The following is a 24495-nucleotide window of genomic DNA, read 5'->3' on the forward strand; positions in this document are numbered from 1 at the left end:
TGAAGAAGGTAACAGCGCATCATGATTGCTTGGCAGCACATACACTCCTGATCAAAATTTTAAGACCAGTTGAAAAATTGCAAGAATTTACATTTTGCACTGTTGGATCTTAAGAAGGTTCTAAGTAGAGCTTCAAAATGCAAAAAGAAGAAATGGGAGTGAGACCAAAAAAAATTTGAGTGAGCAATTTATTGCAAACAAGTATTAAACTGAAATAGGCTGTTCATCAGCTGATCAAAAGTTTAAGACCACAGCATTTAAAAGCCCAAATCTTCGCAAAAATGTGGATTCAGTGTCATTTTCTGTCAGGTATCCACACTGTCATGACCTCTTGATGTCGAAGGCAAAAAAGCTTTCTCTCTTTGAACGCGGTCGGATTGTTGAGCTGCATAAGCAAGGTCTCTCACAGGGTGCCATTGCTGCTGAGGTTGGACACAGTAAGACAGTCATTTTAAACTTCTTAAAAGATCCTGAGGGTTATGAAACAAAAAAGTCAAGTGGTAGACCCAAAAAAATTTCACCGACCCTGAGCCGGAGGACCCAATTGGCTGTCCGTAAAGACACGGGACAATCCTTGGCCCAAATTAAGCTTGTCACTGGTGCCAACTGCAGTCCCATAACCATCAGACGGCATCTGCGAGAGAAGGGTTTTAAGAACAAAAAACATCTTCAAAGGCCTCGTCTCCTTCAACGGCACAAAATTGCCCGTTTGGAGTTTGCATGAGAGCACCAAACATGGGACATTGAAAGGTGGAAGAAAGTTTTATTCTCTGATGAGAAAAAATTTAACCTTGATGGTCCTGATGGCTTCCAACGTTACTGGCATGACAAGGAGATCCCACCTGAGATGTTTTCTACACGGCACAGTGGAGGGGGCGCCATCATGATCTGGGGGGCTTTTTCCTTCAATGGACCAATGGAGCTTCAGGTTGTGCAGAGGCATCAAACGGCAGCTGGTTATGTGGGTTTTTCAACAGGACAAGGCTGCAGTTCACAATGCCCGCCTGACAACGGACTTCTTCCAGAGAAATAAACATCACTCTTTTGGACCATCCTGCGTGTTCCCCTGATCTAAATCCAATTGATAACATTTGGGGTTGGATGGCAAGGGAAGTTTACAAAAATGGACACCAGTTCCAGACAGTGGATGCCCTCCGTGAAGCCATCTTCACCACTTGGAGCAACATTCCCACTAGCCTCCTGGAAACACTAGCATCAAGCATGCCGAAACAAATTTTTGAGGTGATTAACAACAATGGCGCAGCTACTCATTACTGAGTCCTTTTTTGAAAATTTTATTTCCATTTTAGGGGGTTTTTGGGTTTTTTTGAGATATGGTCTTTTGATCAGCTGATGAACATTTCAGTTTAATACTTGTTTGCAATAAATTGCTCACTCAAATTTTTAGTTTTTTTTGTCTCACTCCCATTTCTTCTTTGTGCATTTTGAAGCTCTACTTAGAATCTTCTTAAGATCCAACAGTGCAAAATGTAAATTCTTGCAATTTTTCAACTGGTCTTAAAATTTTGATCAGGAGTGTATGAGTGATCTGCTAACAACAGGCACTCACCAAGATCACCGGTTTTGAGACTATTTTGCCATGGCTGATGAATTTGGCCTACTGTTCAATTCAATTCAATTTTATTTATATAGCGCCGAATCACAACAGAAGTTGTCTCAGGACACTTTCCATATAGAGCTGGTACAGGCCAAGCTCTTTTATCTACAGAGACCCAACAATTCCCTCATGAGCAAGCACTTGGTGACAGTGGCGAGGAAAAACTTCCTTTTAACAGGCAGAAACCTCAGACAGAACCAGGCTCTGGGTGGGCAGCCGTCTGCCTCGATCAGTTGGGTGAGAGAGAGAGAAAGAGAACGAGAGAGAGTGAGACAGACAGATAGAGACAGAGAGAAATGCAATCAGAGAGAGCAAGAGAGAGAGAGTGAGACAGACAGAGAGAGACAGAGAGAGATGCAATCATAGTAACAATGACAGTGGATGTAATAACAGTAGTAGTAGTTGCAGTTGATGTCAGGCAGGGCCATGGCAGGAGACGTAGCTGTAATCCACAATACAAATTCAGCCACTATCCATGGGAACCTGCGAGATGACAAAGCACAGAGACTCCGGGGAAGAAGCTAAGTTAGTAACACGCCGTGGTAGGACATGAAAGTGTGCAGATGGAGAGGGAGAGAAGGACAGAGGAGCTTGGTGTATCTTTGGAGGTCCCCCGACAGTCTAATGCTATAGCAGTATAACTAGGGGCTGGTTCCCGGTTTGTTATACATGTGAGTGAAAGGACATGTCCTGATCAAAGATAACTCCCAGATTCTTTACAATGGTGCTGGAGGCCACCGCCATCCATAACTGCTATGTCATCAGAAAGGGAGTTTCTAAGGAGTTTAGGGATGTTTAGTACTACAACTTCAGTTCATCCAGGTCTTTATATCCTGAAGATATGCTTGTAGTCTAGTTAACTGATTGGTTTCTTCTGGCTTCATTGATAAATAAGATAAGATAAGAGCCATCTTCCTCCTCTCTCCTACCACCTCCACTGAGTCGAGGCGGCATCCCAGGACAGAGCTGGCCTTCCTGATCAGTTTGTCAAGTCTCTTCCTGTCAGCCGTCGAGATGTTGCTCCCCCAGCAGACCACTCCATAAAAGATGGCTGATGCCACCACAGTGTCATAAAAGGTCTTCAGGAATGCCCCCCTGCACTCACACAAATGACCTCAATCTCCTGAGCAGATAAAGTCTGCTCTGGCCTTTCTTGTAAAGTGCGGTTGTGTTGTGAGTCCAGTCTACTTTATTGTTCAGGTGAACACCCAGGTACTTACAGTTCTGTGCGAAAGTCAGGGCACCCCTTTAAAAACAGCATATTTGATATATTAAAAAATTAATATTCATATTTATAGTCTCTCTGGTATATGGGGAAAAAAGACAATATTATCAGGAAACATTAATGCATAGTTACATTTTATTTTATAAATTGAACAAAATTACAAAAATAAAAACATCATTTTGGCATGTGCAAAAGTCGGGGCACCCTGAGAGTTTCAAAGTGTCAGATTCTTTTTACAAGCTCAGACCTTTACCAGCTCGTTAGTCCTGAAGCATGTGTCAACAATTGTCATTAGGAAGCGCCAGCTGGTGCCAATTTCAGGGTTTCTTAAATACGGCAACAAACCTTGTGCAAACACTCAGCAACCATGAGTTCCTCTAAGAAGCTGTGTAAGACAGGAAAAATGAAAGTTATTGATGCCCACAATGCTGGGGAGGGCTACAAGAAGATAGCTAAGCATTTTCAGCTTGCAGTTTCCACTGTGTGAGGTATAATTAAGAGATGGCAGTTGAGGGGAACTGTGGAGGTCAAGATGAGATCTGGAAGACCAAGGAAACTCTCGGAGAGAACAGCTCGTAGGCTGGTCAGAAAGGTAAATCAAAACCCACATTTGACTTCAAAAGACTTGCAGGAAGATTTAGCAGACTGAGGAGTGGTGGTGCACCCTTCCACTGTGCGGCGATACTTGTACAAACAAGACCTTCATGGAAGAGTCTGCAGAAGAAAACCTTACCTGCATCCTCTTCACAAAATACAATGTCAAAAATATGCAACAGAACATCTACAGAAGCCTGATGACTTTTGGAAACAAGTGCTGTGGACTGATGAAGTTAAAATAGAACTCTTTGGCCACAATAAGCAAAGGTATGTTTGGAGAAAAAAAGGAGCAGCATTTCATGAAAAGAACACCTTGCCAACTGTTAAATATGGGGGTGGATCCATCATGCTTTGGGGTTGTGTTGCAGCCAGTGGGACAGGAAGCATTGCTCAGGTGGAGGGAAGAATGGATTCCATTAAATACCAGCAAATTCTGGAGGCAAATATCACAGCATCTGTAAAAAAGCTGAAGCTGAAAAGAGGATGGCTTCTACAACAGGACAATGATCCTAAACATACCTCAAAATCCACCATGGACTACCTCAAGAAACGCAAGCTGAAGGTTTTGGAATGGCCTTCACAGTCTCCAGACTTAAACATCATTGAAAATCTGTGGGTAGATCTTAAAAGAGCTGTGTATGCAAGACGACCCAAGAATATTGCAGAACTGGAAGCCTTTTGCAAGGAAGAATGGGGGAAAATCCCAAATAATAGAATCCAGAGACTTGTAGTTGGCTATAAAAAGCGTTTACAAGCTGTGATATCTGCCAGAGGGGGTCTTACTAAGTACTAAGTTATTTTTTTAATATATAAAATGTGCTGTTTTTAAAGGGGTGCCCTGACTTTTGCACACAATTGTATAAGATGTCACCAGCTCGATGTCCAGTCCCTGGATGTTCACCGGTGTCAGGGGGCAGAATGTTCGTCTGCGGAAATCCACCACCAGTTCTTTGATTTTACCAGCATTGATCTGGAGGCAGTTCCACTGGCACCAGTCCACGAAGTCCTGCGTCAGTTCTCTGTACTCTCTGTCATCCCCATCTGTGATGATGCCGATGATTGCAGAGTCATCAGAAAACTTCTGCAGGTGAGAGGTGGGTGTGTTGTATGAGAAATGAGGAATGGAGCCAGGACCGTTCCCTGCGGGGCCCCCGTGCTGCAGACGACCGTGTCGGACACACAGTCCCGGGTCCTCACGTACTGTGGACGGTTGGTGAGATAGTCCAGAATCCAGTGTGTGAGGTGATGGTTCAGCCCGGTGTGCTCCAGCTTGTCCCTCAGAAGTGCAGGCTGAATGGTATTGAAAGCACTGGAGAAGTCAAAAAACATGATTCTCACAGTACTCCCAGGCTTCTCCAGGTGAGAGAGAGCTCGGTGTTGGAGGAAGATAACAGCGTCATCCACCCCGATGCCAGGCTGGTAGGCAAACTGAAGTGATTCTAGCGATGGGCTTACCAGGGGGCGGAGATGAACAAGGACTAGCCACTCCAGGGTCTTCATTAGGTGGGATGTTAGTGCCACCGGCCTGTAGCTGCTGAGGTCCATGGGGTGCAGAGTCTTGGGCACTGGTACCACGCAGGATGTTTTCCACAGCTGTGGCACTCTCCCCAGCTTCAGGCTCAGATTGAACATGTGTTCGACAATCCCGCACAGCTGATCTGCGCAGGACTTGAGGAGCCTGGAGCTGATGCTGTCTGGGCCTGCAGCCTTCCTCGCCTTGATCCTCCAGAGCTGGTTTCTCACCTGGGTTGTTGTGAGGGAGAGGTTGGAGCAGGGGGGCTGCGTGCTGGAGGGTGTGGGTGGGGGGGTTAGGTTGATGAGATGAGCAGTGGGGGGTGGCCGTGAGCTCAGTGTTGTAGAGGGAGAAAGGGGGGGCTGCAGCATGGAGGACTGGGCCGGGGAAGGGGCAGATGACTGATCAAATCTGTTGAAGAAGATGTTCAGGTCATTCGCCCACTTTTGGTCCCCCGCAGCTTGGGTGTCAGGTTCCCTGTGGCCAGAGATGGTTATACGCAGTACGCAATATACGCAGCTATTGTGATAACATGCGAGAATTCCTGCAGCAGGTAATATGGCCTCATGCTAACGGCTAATAGTTCAGTGTTCTTGCAGCAGAGTTGTTCTTTAATAGTGATGTGTCCAGAGTTACACCGTCTGTCGTTCACAAACACTGCCAGCCCTCCTCCTTTCCTCTTACCACTCTCCCTCATCCTGTCCGCCCGCAGCAGCTTAAAGCCATCCAGCTCAGCTGCAGTTAGAAGGTCATTTGTAATTTTAACCATTGCTGTCTCTGTGCTATGATGTGCTCTAAATCCTGACTGGAAATCCTCAAATAAACTATTGTTGTGTAGAAAGTCACACAGCTGATTAGCAACTGCTTTCTCAAGAATTTTTGAGAGAATGGGAAGGTTGGATATCGGTCTATAGTTGGCTAAAACCCCTGGATGAAGAGTAGGCTTTTTAACTTTTACTTAACTTTTACTTTTTTACTTTAAAGGACTGTGGTACGTAGCCTGTTGATAAAGACTGATTGATCATGTCTAATAAGGAAGAGTCAATTAAAGGTATAACTTCTTTAAGCAGCTTAGTTGGGATGGGGTCTAGAATACAGTTTGATGATTTTGATGATGAAATTATTGCAATTAGTTGGTGAAGGTCGACAGGTGAAAAACAGTCTAAAAATGTGACAGGTTTAATAACAGTTTCTACGGTTTCTGTGTTTGACGACAAAACAGTACCTGTTGATGGCAGGAGCTGATGAATTCTGTCTGTAATAGTAAGAATTTTATCATTAAAGAAGCTCATGAAGTCATTGCTGTCCAGAGCTAAAGGAATACATGGTTCAACAGAATTATGGCTCTCTGTCAGCTGGCTGCAGTGCTGAAGAGAAACCTGGGATTGTTCTTATTTTCCTCTATTAGTGCAGAGTAATAGGCTGCCCTGGCACTGTGGAGGGCTTTCCTGTATATTTTAAGCTGTCTTGCCAGGCGAACCGAAATTCTTTCAAATTTGTAGAACGCCATTTCCTTTCTATTTTCTGTAAACTTTGCTTTAATTTGCAGGTTTGAGGGGTATACCATGGAGCTAACCTCCTGTGTTTTATTATCTTCTTTTTTTAGGGGGGCAACAAAGTCAAGTGTCATACACAATGAACCTGTAGCACTATCAACCAGGTAGTCAATTTGGGAGGGACTCAGGTTACCATAGGAGTCCTCTGTTGTATTGAGACATGGCATTGAATTAAACGCTGATGGGATCATATCCTTAAATTTAACTACAGCACTATCAGAGAGGAGTCTGGTATAAGAACTTTTGTAGTCTGGTAATATGAATTCAAAAGTTATTAAATGATGGTCTGATAAAAGAGGATTCTGTGAGGAGACTGTTAAGTCTTAAATTTCAATGCCATATGTCAGAACAAAGTCGAGGGTGTGGTTAAAACAGTGAGTAGGTTCATGTAAATTCTGACGGAAGCCAACTGAGTGTAATACTGTGACAAACGCAGTGCTAAGGCTGTCATTATCAATGTCGACATGTACATTAAAGTCACCTACAATAATTATTTTATCTTTTTTAAGGACTAAACCTGATAGATACTCAGGGAACTCAGCTATAAAATCGTAGTAAGGACCAGGAGAGCGGTACACTATAACAAATAAAACTGACTGCACTGTTTTCCATTTTTCATGTGAAAGAGTGAGACCAAGGCTTTCAAATGAGTTATAGTTCAGTTTAGGTTTAGGGTTGATTAAAAGGCTTGAGTCAAAACCGGCTACAACTCCACCTCCTCGGCCACAGTCTCGAGGAATGTGAGTATTAATATGGCTCAGAGGAGTAGCTTCATGAAGGCTAACATACTCTTCATGACACAGCCAGGTTTCAGTCAGACAAAATAAATCAATATTATGATCTGATATTAACTCATTTACCAAAACAGCTTTAGAGGACAGAGATCTGATGTTAAGGAGTCCACATTTAATTCTCCTATCTTGTTGTACTATTGTAGTGGTTGTTTTAATTTTTGTGAGATTTTCCTCTCCTCTGCACTTTTGGTTTACTTAGTTTACGTGGCTGGGGGGCAGACAGTCTCTATAGAGTGTTGTGAATGACAATTCAGCCTTTAAACCTATGTGTGTGTGTGACATGCAAACCAACCTGTTGTGCAGCATCTGAGAGGCACCACGACATCCCAATGAAAAGTCTAACATGTCAGAATTTTTTTGTCTTGACACGCCTAGTGTAACATCTCCCATGATATGTTCCTAAGTGTTTACCAGTCAGATACTGTCTCCAGAGTGCAGTCAGGTAACCATGGTGAGGAGGAGGAGGGATGTTGAGGTTACTGCTGTCAGGTGGGACAGCAAAAGAGATTATGTATAAATAATGAAATGTATATGTGTATGTATACATAATGTATAAATAATGGGTCAAAGTTTATACTGCCACTTGCGTTTGCTTTTACTCATTCAGCACATGCAGAGTTATTTTTTCTTTTTTTCTTTTTTTTTTGCCGTACACAAGGCTGCAAGCATCACACACAACCCTTCTGTCAGTTTGATAAAAAGTTGCTTCACTCACCTCCCCGATTACATCTGAACTTGTGTGTGATCGTGAAATAAGATGTGCTGTGATTAGTAGGGGTCATATGTGCATAGTCTTGTCAGTCACCTGACCAAGGCACAGCAAGAGTTTATGACACTGTGATTGTTAGATTTGACATGGTGACCGTCATCATTGACAAAAATATCTTGTAGTCTTATCCTCTCAACACCTTAAACTACCCACAGATAACTTGCCTCTATATAACATGGAAGATCTTCTCAGGAATCATAGTAGGTAAGTTGAGTAGACACGAGTCAACACATGAGCAAAACTCAGAATGCTATTGGAAACAACACCTGTGGGTCCAAGTACCAGCTGTTGGTCGATAGAGCAGTCACCCAAGACTCTAAGACTAGGCAAACCAACCTGAGCACCGCCTGTGCCCCACACATGGATACTTGAGTGCTTGGCACTATACAGTGCACTGATAACCTTCATCAAGAACTCAGTGTAGCTGTGGAAAACAACACTGGAAGCCAACTTCAAGACCATCGCAGAAGTCACCATCAAGTGTGGCATATACCAAAGTGATGCACTGGCCCCCCTTGGAAAGTACCTTAAAGATTCTCACACTATGTGAAACAAGATTCTCCAGGACTGTTGAACTCTTTGGCCTCAATTCTAAGCATCATGTCTGGAGGTAACCAGACATTGCTCATTACTTGCACAATATCTTATTAGTGGTGAAGCATGGTGGTGCATCATGCTGTGGGGATGTTTTTCAGAGGTAGGGGCAGGGGAAAGCTGAATGGAGTAAAATACAGGGATAGTCTTGATGAAAACCTGGTCCATAGTGCTCAGGACATCAGGTTGGAGGTTGAAGGTTCACCTTGCAAAAGGACAGTGAAGTACACAGCCAAAACAATGCAGGAGTAGAGTGGCTCAGCCACAGCCCAGACTTTCACCCAGTCGGATTTGCAAAGAAGGACTGGCACAAAATCCCCAAATCCAGGTGTGCACATACGCAACAAGATTCTAGTCTGTAATTCCTGCTGAAGGTGTTTCAACTTAGTTCTGAGTTACAGGTCTGAAAACCTATGTCAATTTGATTTGATTTTCTTAGTTTTTATTTTTAATGACAGAAATTAAGTGAAAATTGGTGCAGTATGTTGTATGTGATTGGGACATATAGTTTATTATTACATTTCAATAACAAATTATTATGAGCATTAGCTGTTTTAAAAGCAGCCATTGTGGAGAAAGATGAATATGACAAAATACATTCCTATTGACTCTCATCCACCAGAGACAACCAGCGAATACTGTGTGCTTCTTGCAGGTTCTGGCTGATAAACATGGTAATGCTCTGTGGCTGAATGAGAGGGAGTGCTCCATCCAGAGGAGGAACCAAAAAGTTGTTGAAGAGGCTCCAAGGTTAGTGAGTCTCTCTGTCTGCTCTTGACAATTTTTTGTTTTAAATCAATGTGAGCAAATGCAACCAATACTTGAATATGGTCGAAATTTAGATTGGCTAGGATGGATGTTGATATTATCTTCATGCGTTACCTCATCTTCTGTACGTGTATGTGTATATGTAAAAAAATCTTGAGAGTTGATTAACTCGTAACTGAAAAAGGTTCAGGAGTCCTGGATGTTTTAAGCAGAACTGCCACACAGTTCGGAAGGATACTTCCTGGTGGGGAGTATTTTACCCTTACTAGTCCCATGGAACTTACTTCATGTCCAAGCAAGGTTATTCTTCACTCGGCTATGCGTATTTGAGGGTTCTGTTGTGTGTAGGTCCTAAATGGGAAACTATGCCTACCTAAGTCATGTTGTATAGTACACTCAGGTCACATGTAATACATTTTAAGGGGAGGCTGGCAGACTTTCTCAAATTGGGATCAATAAAGTAAAGTCTATCTGTTGAACAGCCCAGATAAAACCCAGCCATATCAGGACAGCTGCACTGTCCAGTCATCTGTAGGAGAGTTTGTCATGTTACTTCTCAGGCCGAAAGGAAGATTCCTTCACAGATACCCCCTTTTTGATCATGAGATCAGCACAAACTACCACTATCTTACTATTACTTACTATTAAGGCACAAATTAGGAATCTCTTCAGAGTTCAAGTTGCACATACTTAATAAACAATACACAATAATAAACTTTATATAGTAAAGTGCTGAAAGTAAAAGCAGATAATGAAAACATCTATGATAAAACAGTAAAAGAAGGAAATTATTAGGGTTGAGCCAGATACTCGTTTCAGACGAGTATCCGGTACGGATAAAGCATTTTTGACAAGTACGAGCATGATACGAGTAAAACTCGTCAATATCCATGCTCGTGCTGAAGGAAAATCCTCATTGGGTAACTGACTGTCTTCACGCTCTGCTCTGTTCTCACGACTTGTTTCGTAACGTACGCGGTGCATTTGACAAGACAGAGCTGAAAATGGCTCGTGTCGCGTCGGTCACTGCCTCCACTCCAGGCGTTTTTTTTTTTTTTTTTTAACCGTCTGCTTGTTCTGAGTTTGGCTGGTGATATGAAGTCAGTTGGAAAACTTTGCTCGTATGGAACACAGTGCTTTTGAGAAGAATACAGTGAACAAGGCTGACATATTATTTCCCTGTTTGCCATCACTGGATGCTTGCATGAATCACCAAGTTCACACAGATCATTAAAAAATAAACAGTCTTAGAGACCACTTACACACATACACATATATAGCTGAACACACAAAGTAGCCTATATTAATATTTTCTTTGTATATCAATTTCAGACTTAAAATAATGTACCGATTTAAGCCCCACCCATTTTCGATTTACTACCAAGCCCACTTTCGGTTTAGGTACTGCCCACTCCGAGTACAGATACGGATACAGATAATTTAGATGGTTGAACAGATACAGATACAGATACAGATAGTGGTGTACTCGCTCATCCCTAGAAAAAAAATAACAAAAACTGTGTAACAAACAGTGTTGCATTGAGCTTTACAGAATGCATCCGAGAAACTGAATAAAAACAGTGAAAATGAAGGACTGCAGTGTTTTATATATAGTACATTAGTGTGTTGCTGCTATTCTGAAAGTGTATTCGTATGATGCAAGTGTGTATCATTTTGTCGTCAGAGTGACATTTTGACAAAGGATTGTTAGGTTTTGATAGCAGAGTTTCAGTTTGACATAGATGTGAATGGTTTATTTCCCAGTGTTGTGTCTTATTTGCTTGTGTGTAGAGTTTTGACACAGTGAGCCAAGTTTTGCAAAAAATGTTCAAGCAACGACCAAAAACTGTAAGATTTTTATACTCGTAATACTTCATGTGGCATACTACATAATTATTGCATTTATAAAATCACATTAACCATACTTTGTAACTAACTACAGGAAACACAGAGATAGCAGCTTGTTAAAACTCGTTCTGGTGATAGCATACATACTAAGAGTTAAGACATACATTTGAATCCCAATCTGGCTTCCTTGTTCCTCAATTACAACATGACTGAGAATCATTTTCATCTTTATTTCAAACACATTCATTTTGAGACACTTTTTCATGAAGTGGCTGATGATTAGCAATGTCCTGACATTGTGAGGAATTAACTGAACTTATTGATTATGCTGGAGAGTAACAGTCATCTGTCCCCATCATCTTTCATCTCAATTTGCTGCCAAGCACTGAGGTGCTTTTCGATTCTTGTTCAGGCTCAGAGTTCAGTTCAGCATTCAGTTGATTGACACTACAAAGAGCATTCCCTTCTATGTGGTGCATGATCAGTGACACTACCAGTTCTAACAATTGAGTTACCGCAGTTATTCCTGGAGCGACCCACTGGGTTTGGATCACATGATTCTCCATCCTTTCCTACATGTGTGAGACTGTGTGCAACCTAGGCTAAAACATTGAGGAAGTTTACTATAGTTTTACATTTTCAAGTCATTTTTATGTGAATTTAGTTTTGACTATTAGATTTTATTGTAGTTTAGTTTCAGTATACAACATTTTTTTCACTGCTTATTTTTGTTTTAGCTTTAATTTATAGTAATAGCCCTGGGAACGACCTAGTAGTAATAGCCCTGGGAACGACCTCATGCACAGCTGAGGGTATTAGCAAAATTGTCCCAAAAAATTATTAGAATTTAGAGAAAAGATTTGCTCTTTAAGTCAAACATTTCAGGAGGAGAATAGAGTCTGTTGCTGTGCTTTCCCAGAAGCAAAATGCTTCCATGGGGTCATAACTGTCAGCAAGGTCTCTCCTTACCTAAAAGGCCTATATTCTAGAAGAGTAATATATCTTAGTGCTTCACATGAATTAGCCGATGAATGAGAATCTTCACAGACAGAAGAATAATGAAAAGAATAATGCTGAACACAAATGCATCACTCTGTAAAATTTAGAATCATGAGTTAATGAGGCAAAATACCACAAGACAATCATATTCACAGCTCTTAGATCTTGAACAGACCACCATTCTCCAGGTCTGTTAACTGTACGGTACATAAATGTATTACTGGCTTGAGACAGGTTTCATATATATAAATACCTTGTTCTAGATGAGACTCATTAACAACAACAAAGTGTTAACGCCTTTAACCGTTTTAAGCCATTTTAAAGTAGATGCTATTACCATAATAAACTTTGTCTCAGAAGTAACAATTATAGTGTGAGGAGTAGGTGTAAAAAAGTGTTCAATTGTGTGAATTTGCTCTGATGCCCACAGAACTACCAATCACTTAGTATCAGAAATACAATGTAAACAACCCAAAGGACAAGTAAGGGGTGTGCGTGTGCGTGCGTGTGCGCCTGTGTGCCTGTGTGCCTGTGTGCGTGTGCGTGTGTGTGTGTGTGTGTTTGTGTGTCTGTGTGTGTGCGTCTACGTGTCTATTTGCACTAATCTTTACACAGAATTTTCATTTATTTTAATTTTGAATGTTTTGTTTATATGTTTAATACTTTTGAATTGTGATTTATTTTATCATGTTTGTTTGCACTATTTATTTGTTACATTTTGTTTAGTTAGGAAAGCAATGTTTAAGTCAAGCCTGATGTTGCCATACACATAAAAGTCTCTTGTACACAGGCATACATCTTATTAATTAAACACTGGTTTTGCATTAATACTCAATATATTCTAATTCAGGTATTGGAATTGGATTGGAACTGAAAAATGTACAGTGGTGAAAATGTATATTGCGTGTGTTTTTCTCAATTAGTCAGGTTACTTAGTATATATGGGTACCATGCGTTAGTGTGTACAAATAATACCATGTAGACCGTAGGAAATTCCTAAACACTTGATTTAAGTTGTCATGTGTCTCACCAACATTCATAAGTTTGTGGGGATTAGTTTTGAAGAAAGTGTATTAGTATTATTTTTTGTGTATCCTATGCTGAAACTGAATTACAATATGAGTTATTGTAATATTACGTATTTATTATAGTAATCTGATGTTATAGAAAACTTATTGTACATCATAGCAGTAGTACATCACAGCAGAGCAGACCAGTAGTCTATGCAATAATGAGGCAGGGATTCTGAATTCATATATTTGTGGCTTTTTGGCATGTATCTTAAAAAGATAGAGCCATTAAATCTCAAGCCGTGGAATTTGTTTCTATTACACTCCCTATTTGCACTCCTGGGTTGAGTCTGAGTGTTGAGTGTTGTGTCCTCTCCAGCACTTTTCTTGACCCAGTGACACGGCAGGCGATGGGTGAGCAAGCAGTGCAGCTGGCCAAGGCTGTACAGTACTCCTCTGCTGGCACAGTGGAGTTCCTGGTGGATTCTAAGAAGAACTTCTACTTCCTAGAGATGAACACACGACTACAGGTCAGTGTGTGTGTGTGTGTGTGTGTGTGTGTGTGTGTGTGTGTGTGTGTGTGAGAGAGAGAGAGAGAGAGAGAGAGAGAGAGAGAGAGTATGTATGTAGAGTATGTATTTTCCTCAGTTAGCAATAGGCAATAATTTGCAAAAAACCATTAGAGTATAAAAAAACATATCTGCTGCGCAGCAGTGAGTTGGGGGTGGGCATTTTGAGGAGGAAGAGGGGGAGGATAAGTGAGAAATACAGGAGGGTCCATCAACAGAACCACCCGCATCAAAATTCACAAAATTATCTATTCCACACAGCACAATTTCTTGGTAGGTAACAGATGTTCATTCTGCATCGACTGGGTCTTGAACTCACAGCCTTTGCCAGCCTTTGGTATGTTGTGATCATGTTGAACTACCTGGAAAAAAGTTGGTCTGTTAAGTATTGTAAGATGTTAATTAGATTTATGTTGGTAAAAGCACACACACTCTAAAACAAAGGATAAGAGGACGCATGTTGCTCAGACATAATGATGGTATGCACTTCAATTTATTTGGAGATGATTCAAGTGATCAGAGCCCATAGTTTTTTCTAGGGGATGTTATGGTTCATGGTCAGTGATTTAACCCCCTAGGCTAACAGACTTCCCCCAAACAAAAATAATCTTCACTCAAGGTCTAATTATATGCCTTTTCAACCACATCTCAAGGTCTTCATCACTATGTATGGACTTAAGATGCAACTGAAAATCTGGAAAAGGCCCTTAAACTGTGTTTCACCATCAAGCACACAAAAAGTTTGCTAATGGAGACCTCTATCTTCTTGTTTAACTTTTGACCCTAGGTGGAACATCCAATTACAGAGTGTATTACTGGTCTGGACTTGGTGGAGCAGATGATCAGAGTTGCCAAAGGTTATCAACTACAGCACAAACAAGAAGATATCCCAATAAAAGGATGGGCCATCGAGAGTCGCGTCTACGCTGAGGTATGTAATCTTCATGTTGTTGACACAGTCACATTGTGGGGACTCACCTTCCTTAAGGGGACACAATGCAAGTCCCCATAACATAAATCATTAGGGTTAGGGTTTGGGTGTTAGGGTTAGGTTTGGGCAAAAGCACAGTGCTCTTGGGGGAGCACTGCGAGGGGCACAGGCTCTCGGGGGCTGTGGGGATCCAAAGGATGTTGGGACCCTTTTTATTTTTGGGATCAAAGGATCTTAAAAAATACTTAAAAACCTGGCCAAGAGTATTGTTCAAAAATGCATGGTGGATTGGTTAACGGTGCAGGCCGGCAGTGGTACCCCATCTTTCCAGGGTCTCTGCTATACCATTTGGGCTGTCACTACTTAAAAAGAGCAAACTTTATACAGGATATTAAAAAATAAGTGCTGGGCTTGGATTTAAGAGGGCAGATGTTAAAATATATACAGTTTGTGAAAATAAAAATCATAAGAAAGATAAATGGGGTTAGGCTTAGGTCATGCTTTTTTATGGACCTAAGGCCATGGTGTTGTTTTCTGTCTAAAACCTTCTATTTGTGAAAATCAAGCCCAAGATAAAAGAACTTGCTCTACTAGAAAAATAATAATGAGGATAATGACAGCATCCCACTGGTTTTTGTAGGGGGTTCCAACTGCAGCGAGAAGCCTCTTGTGAGAAAATAATTATTTGATAAATTTTAATAAAAAAATATAAAATATATATAGATTAATTGTCAAGTAATTAAAATGGAATAAATGCATTAAAGGTAAAATTATAAATAATACATAAATAAATCCTCACAGTTTTAGGGGTAAAATCATGTGGTGATAAGATTCAGTCTCATCCAGCCTGTTAAAAGTAAGTGCTTTAAAGCCGTAATTAAGAAGTGAACACAACAATTCTGGTAAAAAGATAAATTATATGATATATAATATATAATTGTTAAAAATGCATGCATAAAATCCATATATACAATGTTAGTAAAAACGCATGATGAATTGTTGAGAGACTGGATCTTATCCATTTAAATAAGTTAGATTATGAAATAAATTAGTCCATAATTAATAAAAATGATAAAACAAATAAATAACATGTGCTGTTATTTAACTGTCTGTGTGCTTCTAATATTTAATCATCCCTATCCTGGATGACGATTTGGCCCCCCTTGTCTGCTGGTTTGATGACTATGTGTTTGCATGTACCTAGTGTGCTGAGGGTGCGTTTATGTTCCTGACTAATATTGGGTGCTCTGTGTGGACAGGGGTACCAATGTGTGAGTGCCCGGTTGTTTTCAGTGATGAGTTGTGTTATGTTGGGTGAAATGGTGTCCGTGTGTGGTTGCCATTTGCACGGTCCTGTGAAGGGTACAGGCTCCCGCCCCTGGGCCCCCTGAAAGTAGTCAATTAATTTTAGCCTTCTGTGGAAGGCATGGAGTTCCCTTCTGAGTTCCGGCCGGGTGAGGGGGTTGGGAGTCGGGATGAATGTGAGTCCTTTTTCTAATATCTCTAGTTGCACAGCTGTGGGGGAGAAAACAGCAGAAAGGTCTGTTATATTTGAAGGGTGTGGGGGAGGTGAACATTTGTTTCCAGTACCTGAATATCCTCCCAACCACCTGGCCAGTCCAATGTATATTCTCGGCTGTGGTTTGAAAGAGTAGCGGGTTGATTTCCGGGATGAAGTTGTAGAAGAAGAAGAAGAAGAAGAATCAGACATTGTCATTTGTCTTCCGCCTTTGACCCATCCTGGTCGTCCTTCCTCCGCGGCAGACCAGGAGCGGTGGGCAGCCAGACCGGCGCCCGGGGACCCATTCTTCTGTGTCACCATTGGTCAGGTGGTGATCTTCTTGCATGTTTTTAGTGGGGGTATATTTTTACGGAGGATACCCCAGGTGAACACGGGGAGAACATGCAAACTCCACACAGAAAGGCCCTCCTCGAGCAGCAGGCACCGAAGCATGGTGGAGGACACACCCAGTGCCCGCAGCGAGATTCGAACCCGGGACCTTCTTGCTGTGAGGCGACAGTGTTGCCACTGTGCCACCGTGCCACCTAGTATTTTGAGGCTATGGTGTTGTTGAGTCTAGTGAGTAGAGTCTGCTTACGGTTGTCCAATTTCTGTTAAAAGTTTATTACCGGGAAGTGGATGGTGGCGTTCGGGAAAGCGATCTGGCTGGTGCTCCACATCTACTGTGCCTGTTTGAGGAATGTGGAGGGTTCGTGTTCAGAAAGACAGTTATTGAGTCCGACGGAAAGTATGACCTGGGTGACGGTGTGTTGGGGTGGCAGCTTCTTTAAAATGGCGTTGATATGGTGAAATGTGGCTCCAGGAAAACTGCCGATCTGAATGTGTGGGTCTCTAAATGTGGGTATACGGGAAAGGTTGGAATCGCCTATGATGAGTACCTTCTTTCACACCTCCAGTGACCAATCCTGTAATTTGCGAAAGGTGTGTGGGTGTATGCGTGGTTCTGGGGGGTTGAGGGAGTCAGGCTCTGCCGCAGAGGCCCCGGTTGGACTAGAGGTGGATGTCTCAGATGTTAAGGTAGTGTTCAGATGGTATGGTTATGGTTGGGTTTGGGTTGAAGAGGGTAAGTCTCAAAGAAAGCCTAAGTAATGTCCCCAAAAGTGACGGAAACACAACTGTGTGTGTATGTGAGAGATATTTGGGTGTATTTGTAACAGAAATATCCATATGGTTTTGTTTGATAGTATTAAACCTGTTTACAATAATGTAATCATGTGTTAAATTATAGTAGTATATTGCCTATAGAGAGGTCACTCTGTAGGTAAGGACTATGTGAAGTGACATGGTGTAGTTCATTAAAACCAAAGAGCAAGTGGGAACAAAGAAAAAGCAGCAACAGCTAGAGGTCGCCTGATCACAGAAACTGCTGCGGTTCTATTCACACCTTGAGCACAATGACCAAACCAAGCACAGGACATAAAAAGTAAGTTGAAACAGAGCTAAGTCTGTCCAGAACCTGTCATATAAAGAGCCTTCTTGAAAGACAGGGGATAAGATATAACTTTATTGATCCCACACCTGGGAAATTAAGATAACAGCAATAAAAGCAAGAATAAAAAGGAGATGAAGAAAAAGAACAAATGAAAAAGGACAAAATACAAATCAACTATATGTATGTACGTTATATAAAAACATGTTTAAAGGGCTCCTATAGATAATATTAACTACATAAGATTACTTAAAAATGCTAAGTTATATTTAATCTTGTGCTATTACAAACATAGCAAGCTAAAAGGACACATGATGACAAACTGTTCATATCCAGCAGGCTATGCAGTTGAGTTGTATATTTTCCAAGGCTGTTACCATGTTTGTGTAGAAGTTGGTTAATATGACATGCATCACAATATGCCTCCAGTTAGAAGTAAGTGTGCCACTCTGCAAACAGTGACAGTTTATCCCTCCAAATATCTTTGGTTTTCCTCCATGAAATTGATCGGTGGAGGTGGTGGTTTTTCTCATACATTCTCTCTTGACTGTAACTGATGGAGCTGTTTGTCTCCGATTTTTCAACTTTTCACAAACATTTTCAAGTCTTTTTGTCCACAGACATTACAACATGCTGCTGCTCTGATTGACCACTGTGAAAAGAACACAGTGATCAATCAGTCCTTGTCCCCTGCAGGAGAGTGCAAGAAAATAAGTTGTATATATTGCATCTGGCTATGTACACTGAACAAAAATATAAATGCAATAGTTTTGTTTTTGCTCCCATTTTTCATGAGCTGAACTCAAAGATCTAAAACATTTTCTATATACACAAAAATACCATTTCTCTCAAATATTGTTCACAAATCTGTCTAAATCTGTGTTAGTGAGCACTTCTCCTTTGCCGAGATAATCCCTCCCACCTCACAGGTGTGGCATATCAAGATGCTGATTAGACAGCATTATTATTGCACAGGTGTACCTTAGGCTGGCCACAATAAAAGGCCACTCTGAAATGTTCAGTTTTATCACACAGCACAATGCGACAGATGCACAAGTTTTGAGGGAGCATGCAATTGGCATGCTGACTGCAGGAATGTCCACCAGAGCTGTTGCCCACGAATTGAATGTTCATTTCTCTACCATAAGCCGTCTCCAAAGGCATTTCAGACAATTTAGTCTGTACATCCAACCAGCCTCACAACCGCAGACCACGTGTAACCACACCAGCCCAGGACCTCCACATCCAGCATGTTCACCTCCAAGATCGTCTGAGACCAGCCACACAGACAAGTGCTGCAACAATCAGTTTGTATAACCAAAGAATTTCTGCACAAACTGTCAGAAACCATCTCAGGGAAGCTCATCGTCCTCATCAGGGTCTCAACCTGACTGCAGTTCATCGTCGTAACCGACTTGAGTGGGCAAATGCTCACATTCGATGGCGTCTGGCACGTTGGAAATGTGTTCACCCTGTTCACACATGACTCTGCTGCCATCCACCCCACAAACACAGTCGTGAAGTTCGCGGATGACACTACAGTAGTGGGTCTCACCTCAGACAACAACGAGACCCACTACAGAGAGGAGATTTACCAGCTCACCCAGTGGTGTTCAGCCAACAACCTGGTTCTGAACACAGGGAAGACCAAGGAGGTCATTGTGGACTTTAGGAGGTCCAGGAAGACGGATCACGCCCCCCTCCTCATGGACGGAGAAGTGGTGGACCGTGTGGACAACATCAAGTTCCTGGGCCTCCACATCACATCTGACCTCTCCTGGTCCATGAACACCTCCCGCCTGGTGAAGAAGTCACAACAAAGGCTTTTCTTCCTCAGGAAACTGAAACGGGCTGGACTTTCCTCTCGGCTGCTTGTGAACTTTTACAGGGCCACGATTGAGAGTATCCTCTGCCTCAGTGTGACAGTGTGGTATGGCAGCTGCACGGCACAGGAAAGGAAACAACTGGCACGGGTGGTAAAAACTGCACAAGGCATCGTGGGCTGCCCTCTTCCTGACCTGGACTCTATATATGCAGGCCGGGTCAAGAAGAGTGCAAGATCCATCGCCACGGACCCCAGCCACCCATGCCACAGACTGTTTGTACCACGTCCATCAGGAAAGAGGTACAGGAACATCCCTGCAACCACAAACAGACTGAGGGACAGCTTCTTCCCCAGAGCTGTCAGAGCCATCACCCCCTGCAGCACCTCACACACATCTCACCACCCTGCAGCAACACCCACACACCCCCCCCCCCCCGCTGCTAAACACACATTCCCCCCCATATAGCCACACACAGTCACTCCCACCGATTGGAGGGAGAGACTGTGAGGACACTTCTTTTTGCACACTGCACTCTGACCACCTTCACCTGCACCTTCTGTGTACTTAACATTTAAGTATACACACTGTACTTACTTTATTGCCGCTACATTTCAGTCTATTTCACTTTATTTTATTTTATGTATATTTTTATTGCATCTCGGTATATTTTCATTGCATTTTATGTATATTGTATATACGTTTTAAATGCTGACTTTTTATGCCCTGTGAGTTTATTTTATCTTATTTGTGAGTTTATTTTATTTTATTTTATTTTATTTTATTTTATCTTATTTTATTATCTTTTTTTATTATCTTTTTTTTTCTACACGGGGGTTGCAATGCAAATTTTGTTGACATGTCCATGCTCAATGACAATAAAAGAAATCTTGAATCTTGAATCTTGAATCTTCTCTTCATGGATGAATCCCAGTTTTCACTGTTCAGGGCAGATGGAAGACAGCATGTGTGGCGAACACAGGTGCATTTTATTGATGGCATTTTGAATGCACAGAGATACCGCGACGAGATCCTGAGGCCCATTGTGCCATTCATGCACAACCATCACCTCATGTTGCAGCATGATAATGCACGGCCCCATGTAGCAAGGATCTCTACACAATTCCTGGAACCTGAAAAAAATCCCAGTTCTTGCATGGCCAGCGTACTCACCGGACATGTCACCCATTGAGCATGTTTGGGATGCTCTGGATCGGCGTTTATGACAGGTTGTTCCAGTTCCTGCCAATATCCAGCTACTTCGCACAGCCATTGAAGAGGAGTGGACCAACATTCCACAGGCCACAATCAACAACTCTATGCGAAGGAGATGTGTTGCACTGTGTGAGGCAAATGGTGGTCACACCAGATACTGACTGGTTTTCTGACCCCCCCAGATGTCCCCAATCAAGCAAAACTGCAAGCTAGGTTTTTGGATGATAGGAGTTGGCAATTGAATAGTAAGTGTTTTCTGTCATTATTTCTGGCTCACACGAGGAGCTAGATTGTTAGCAGACTTTGTTATTGTCGTTGTTATTGTGTCACGAACCACTCGCTCTCACTCTCTGAGTTTCCATAGTAGGGTTGGCTGACGCGGGTCACGCCCTCTATCTGTCGCTAGCCAGCGAAATCCCAAAGGGGCGGGATTTTCACTAATCTCATAAAAGAGAGACTGAGCTTACCACTAGCAGAGCAAGCTAGGTTTTTGGATGATAGCAGTTGGCAATTGAACAGTAAGTGTTTTCTGTCGTTATTTCTGGCTCACACTAGGAGCTAGGCCGTTAGCAGATTTTGTTATTGTTGTTGTTATTGTGTCACAGAGCACTCGCTCTTACTCTTTGAGTTTTGATAGTAGGGTTGGTTGATGCGGGTCACACCCTCTATCTGTCGCTAGCCGGCGAAATCCCGAAGGGGCAGGTTCAGCCATGGCTACAAGCTGTGAGGGCGCACAGCTGTAGCACTTCCAGTATTTAACACACTTTTTTTCTTTTTTTTTGGATTTAACACACAGTCTGCGCTGAAGCGTCAGTGTTTGTGTGAAGACCCTTTTGTGTGAGGACCCTTTCGGGTAAAGACCTGTGAGTCCACTGAGCAGGGACACAGGGGACACAGGTACCCACCACTACTCTTACACTACTCCTGCTGCGTCTCTGCGCACACACACACCATGTGCCAGTCTGCTGTAAACAAAACCAAATTTATCCAAGTGCTTGTAAAGCTACATCAAATTCAGGTCCTAGCCCTGACTGAAACCTGGATCCGTCCAGAAAACACAGCCACACCAGCTGTGCTTTCAGCTGACTCTACTTTTTCCCACACACCTCGTCCTGATGGACAGGGAGGTGGCACAGGCGCACTCTTTTCCAAAAACTGGAAATTCACCAAGCTCACTCCTCTAAGCAACAGCTCCTCATCAAATATCATGCAATCATGGTTACTGCACCCATTAAGCTGTATATATTGGTGGTATATCGCCCACCTGGGCTACTGGGGAACTTTATAGCTGAACTGGACATGCTACTCTCAACCATTCCTGAAGATGGCACCCCACTGATTGTCATGGGTGACTTGAATATTCATCTTAACAAACCCCATGCGGTCAACTTCCTTTCACTGCTGTCCTCATTTGACCTAAAACAGACCCCCACCACTCTCACACACAAAGCGGCAATACTCTAGACTTAACTGCGATGTGAAAATGCTGCACGGCTAAGCTGTCACCCCACTACATGTATCAGACCACTTTTTCATGGCATTCTCTGTATCCTTACCAGAGCATCCTCAAGTTCCACCACAAATGGTCTCCTTCAGACGAAACCTCCGGTCCCTCACACAGGCTCAACTCTCCCTTGAGGTCTCAGCAACCATGCCTCCTCATAGTGTTTTCTCCTCACTCCCTGTGAATGAAGCAACAGATACACTGTGCTCTTCACTAGCCGCCTCCCTAAACAATTTATGCCCACTCTCAACCAAACCTGCTTGTAAAATCCCCACCAGTCCATTGCTCACTGGTGTCATCAGAGAGCAACGGATGGTGCTCAGAGCAGCCAAGAGAAAATGGAGCAAAACCGGAGACCCCTCTGACCTCAGTGACTGTCAGACTCTCCTGTCTGCATTCTCCTCCCACCGGAAAAGTGCCAAGTCCACTTATTATCAGGAGAAAGTCAGTAGCGCCAAAGATGCTTGGAAACTATTCTCTGTTTTTAACTCACTACTCAACCCTCCACCGCCTCCACCCTCAACTACGCTCACAGCAGATCACTTTGCTTCCTTCTTCACTGATAAGGTTTCAACCAGCAGCAACCAGTTCTCTGAGCCTGACCAACTCAGTAGGATACCATCAGCTATGAAACCCTCACTCTCCTCATTTTCCAATGTCACAGAGGAGCAAGTCTCCAACCTTCTGCTCAACTCTCGCCCCACCACCTGTCCACTGGACCCCATACCCTCCGACCTCCTGCAGGCCATCTCGCCCGCACTTATCCCTGCTGTCACCCACATGATCAACTCCTCACTTAGAACAGGTGTGTTCCCCACTGCTTTTAAACAAGCCAGAGTAACCCCACTGCTAAAGAAACCTACACTTGACCCAGCTCGGGTTAAAAATTACAGGCCGGTTTCACTCCTCTCTTTCCTTTCCAAGACTCTTGAGCGCACGGTCTTTAATCAGGTCTCTGAATCCCTTTCTGAGAACAACCTGCACAACCCCAGCTAATCCGGTTTCAAATGCAGACACTCTACTGAGACTGCGCTCTTATCTGTAGTGGAAACATTACGATCAGCTAGGGCAACTGGACACTCCTCTGTTCTACTATTGCTCGACCTATCGGCTGCCTTTGACACGGTTAACCACCAAATCCTCCTCTCCACACTCTCTGAGCTTGGTTTCTCAGGATCTGATCTCCACTGGTTTGAGTCCTACCTCTCAGGGAGATCCTTTGCAGTATCTTGGAGGGGATAAGTGTCCAAATCCCACTGCTTGTCCACAGGGGTACCACAAGGCTCAGTGCTTGGACCCCTTCTCTTCTCAATATACACCACCGCACTTGGCGCAGTCATCCACTCACATGGCCTCTCATACCATTCATATGCTGACGATACCCAGCTCCTCCTGACCCCACGGTCTTGGCTCGGATTTCGGCATGCCTCACCGATATCTCGGCATGGATGAGGGAGCGACACCTTCAGCTTAACCTGTCAAAGACTGAGCTCCTTGTCATCCCAGCCGGTCCCTCTATACAACAACAGATCAGCCTCCAACTTGACTCGGGTCTGCTCACTCCCGCAAAATCTGCCAGAAACTTGGGTGTCTTGATTGATGACCAGCTAACTTTTAAAGAGCATGTGGCCTCTATTGCTCGGTCATGCCAATTCACCCTGTACATCAGGAAGATCAGACCCTACCTGTCTGAGCATGCAACACAATTCCTAGTACAAGCGCTGGTACTATCACGCCTCAACTATTGTAATTCCTTACGGGCAGGGCTCCCAACATGCTCACTAAAACCTTTGCAGATGATACAGAATGTGGCGGCTCGCCTGGTATTTAACCAGCCCAAACAAGCGCATGTCACTCCGATGTTCATATCCCTCCAGTGGCTCCCAGCTGCTGCCTGCATCAAGTATAAGTCCTTGATGCTTGCATACAAAATTGCCACCAAAACCGCTCCGACCTACCTGAACTCCCTCATTCAGCTTTATGCTCCCTCCCGCTCACTACGCTCTGCCCAGGAACGGTGCCTGCTGCTGCCACCTCCAAAAACCCCTAAGTCTCTAGCTAGATGCTTTTATTCTGTGGTTCCCAGGTGGTGGAATCAGTTACCAAACTCCATTCGTTTTGCAGAGTCCCTTGCGATCTTTAAAAAAAGGCTAAAGACCAAGCTCTTTACTGAACACCTTGTTTTTTAATAAGAAAGAAAAAAAAACTCTA

At 43.0% G+C, this 24495-nt stretch overlaps 1 protein-coding gene across 1 annotated transcript in view; it reads left to right on the forward strand.

The window, feature by feature from the left end:
* pcca (propionyl-CoA carboxylase subunit alpha) overlaps nucleotides 1–24495 on the forward strand; it is a 57938-nt gene that overhangs the window by 23228 nt on the left and 10215 nt on the right. Inside the window, exons 11-13 of the mRNA XM_076742450.1 lie at nucleotides 9322–9416; nucleotides 13671–13821; nucleotides 14648–14791. Of these exons, the coding sequence (XP_076598565.1) occupies nucleotides 9322–9416; nucleotides 13671–13821; nucleotides 14648–14791 (390 nt within the window). The remainder of the gene's footprint in view (nucleotides 1–9321; nucleotides 9417–13670; nucleotides 13822–14647; nucleotides 14792–24495) is intronic.

This window comes from Chaetodon auriga, chromosome 11 (assembly GCF_051107435.1).
Source record: "Chaetodon auriga isolate fChaAug3 chromosome 11, fChaAug3.hap1, whole genome shotgun sequence".
Lineage (NCBI taxonomy): Eukaryota > Metazoa > Chordata > Actinopteri > Chaetodontiformes > Chaetodontidae > Chaetodon > Chaetodon auriga.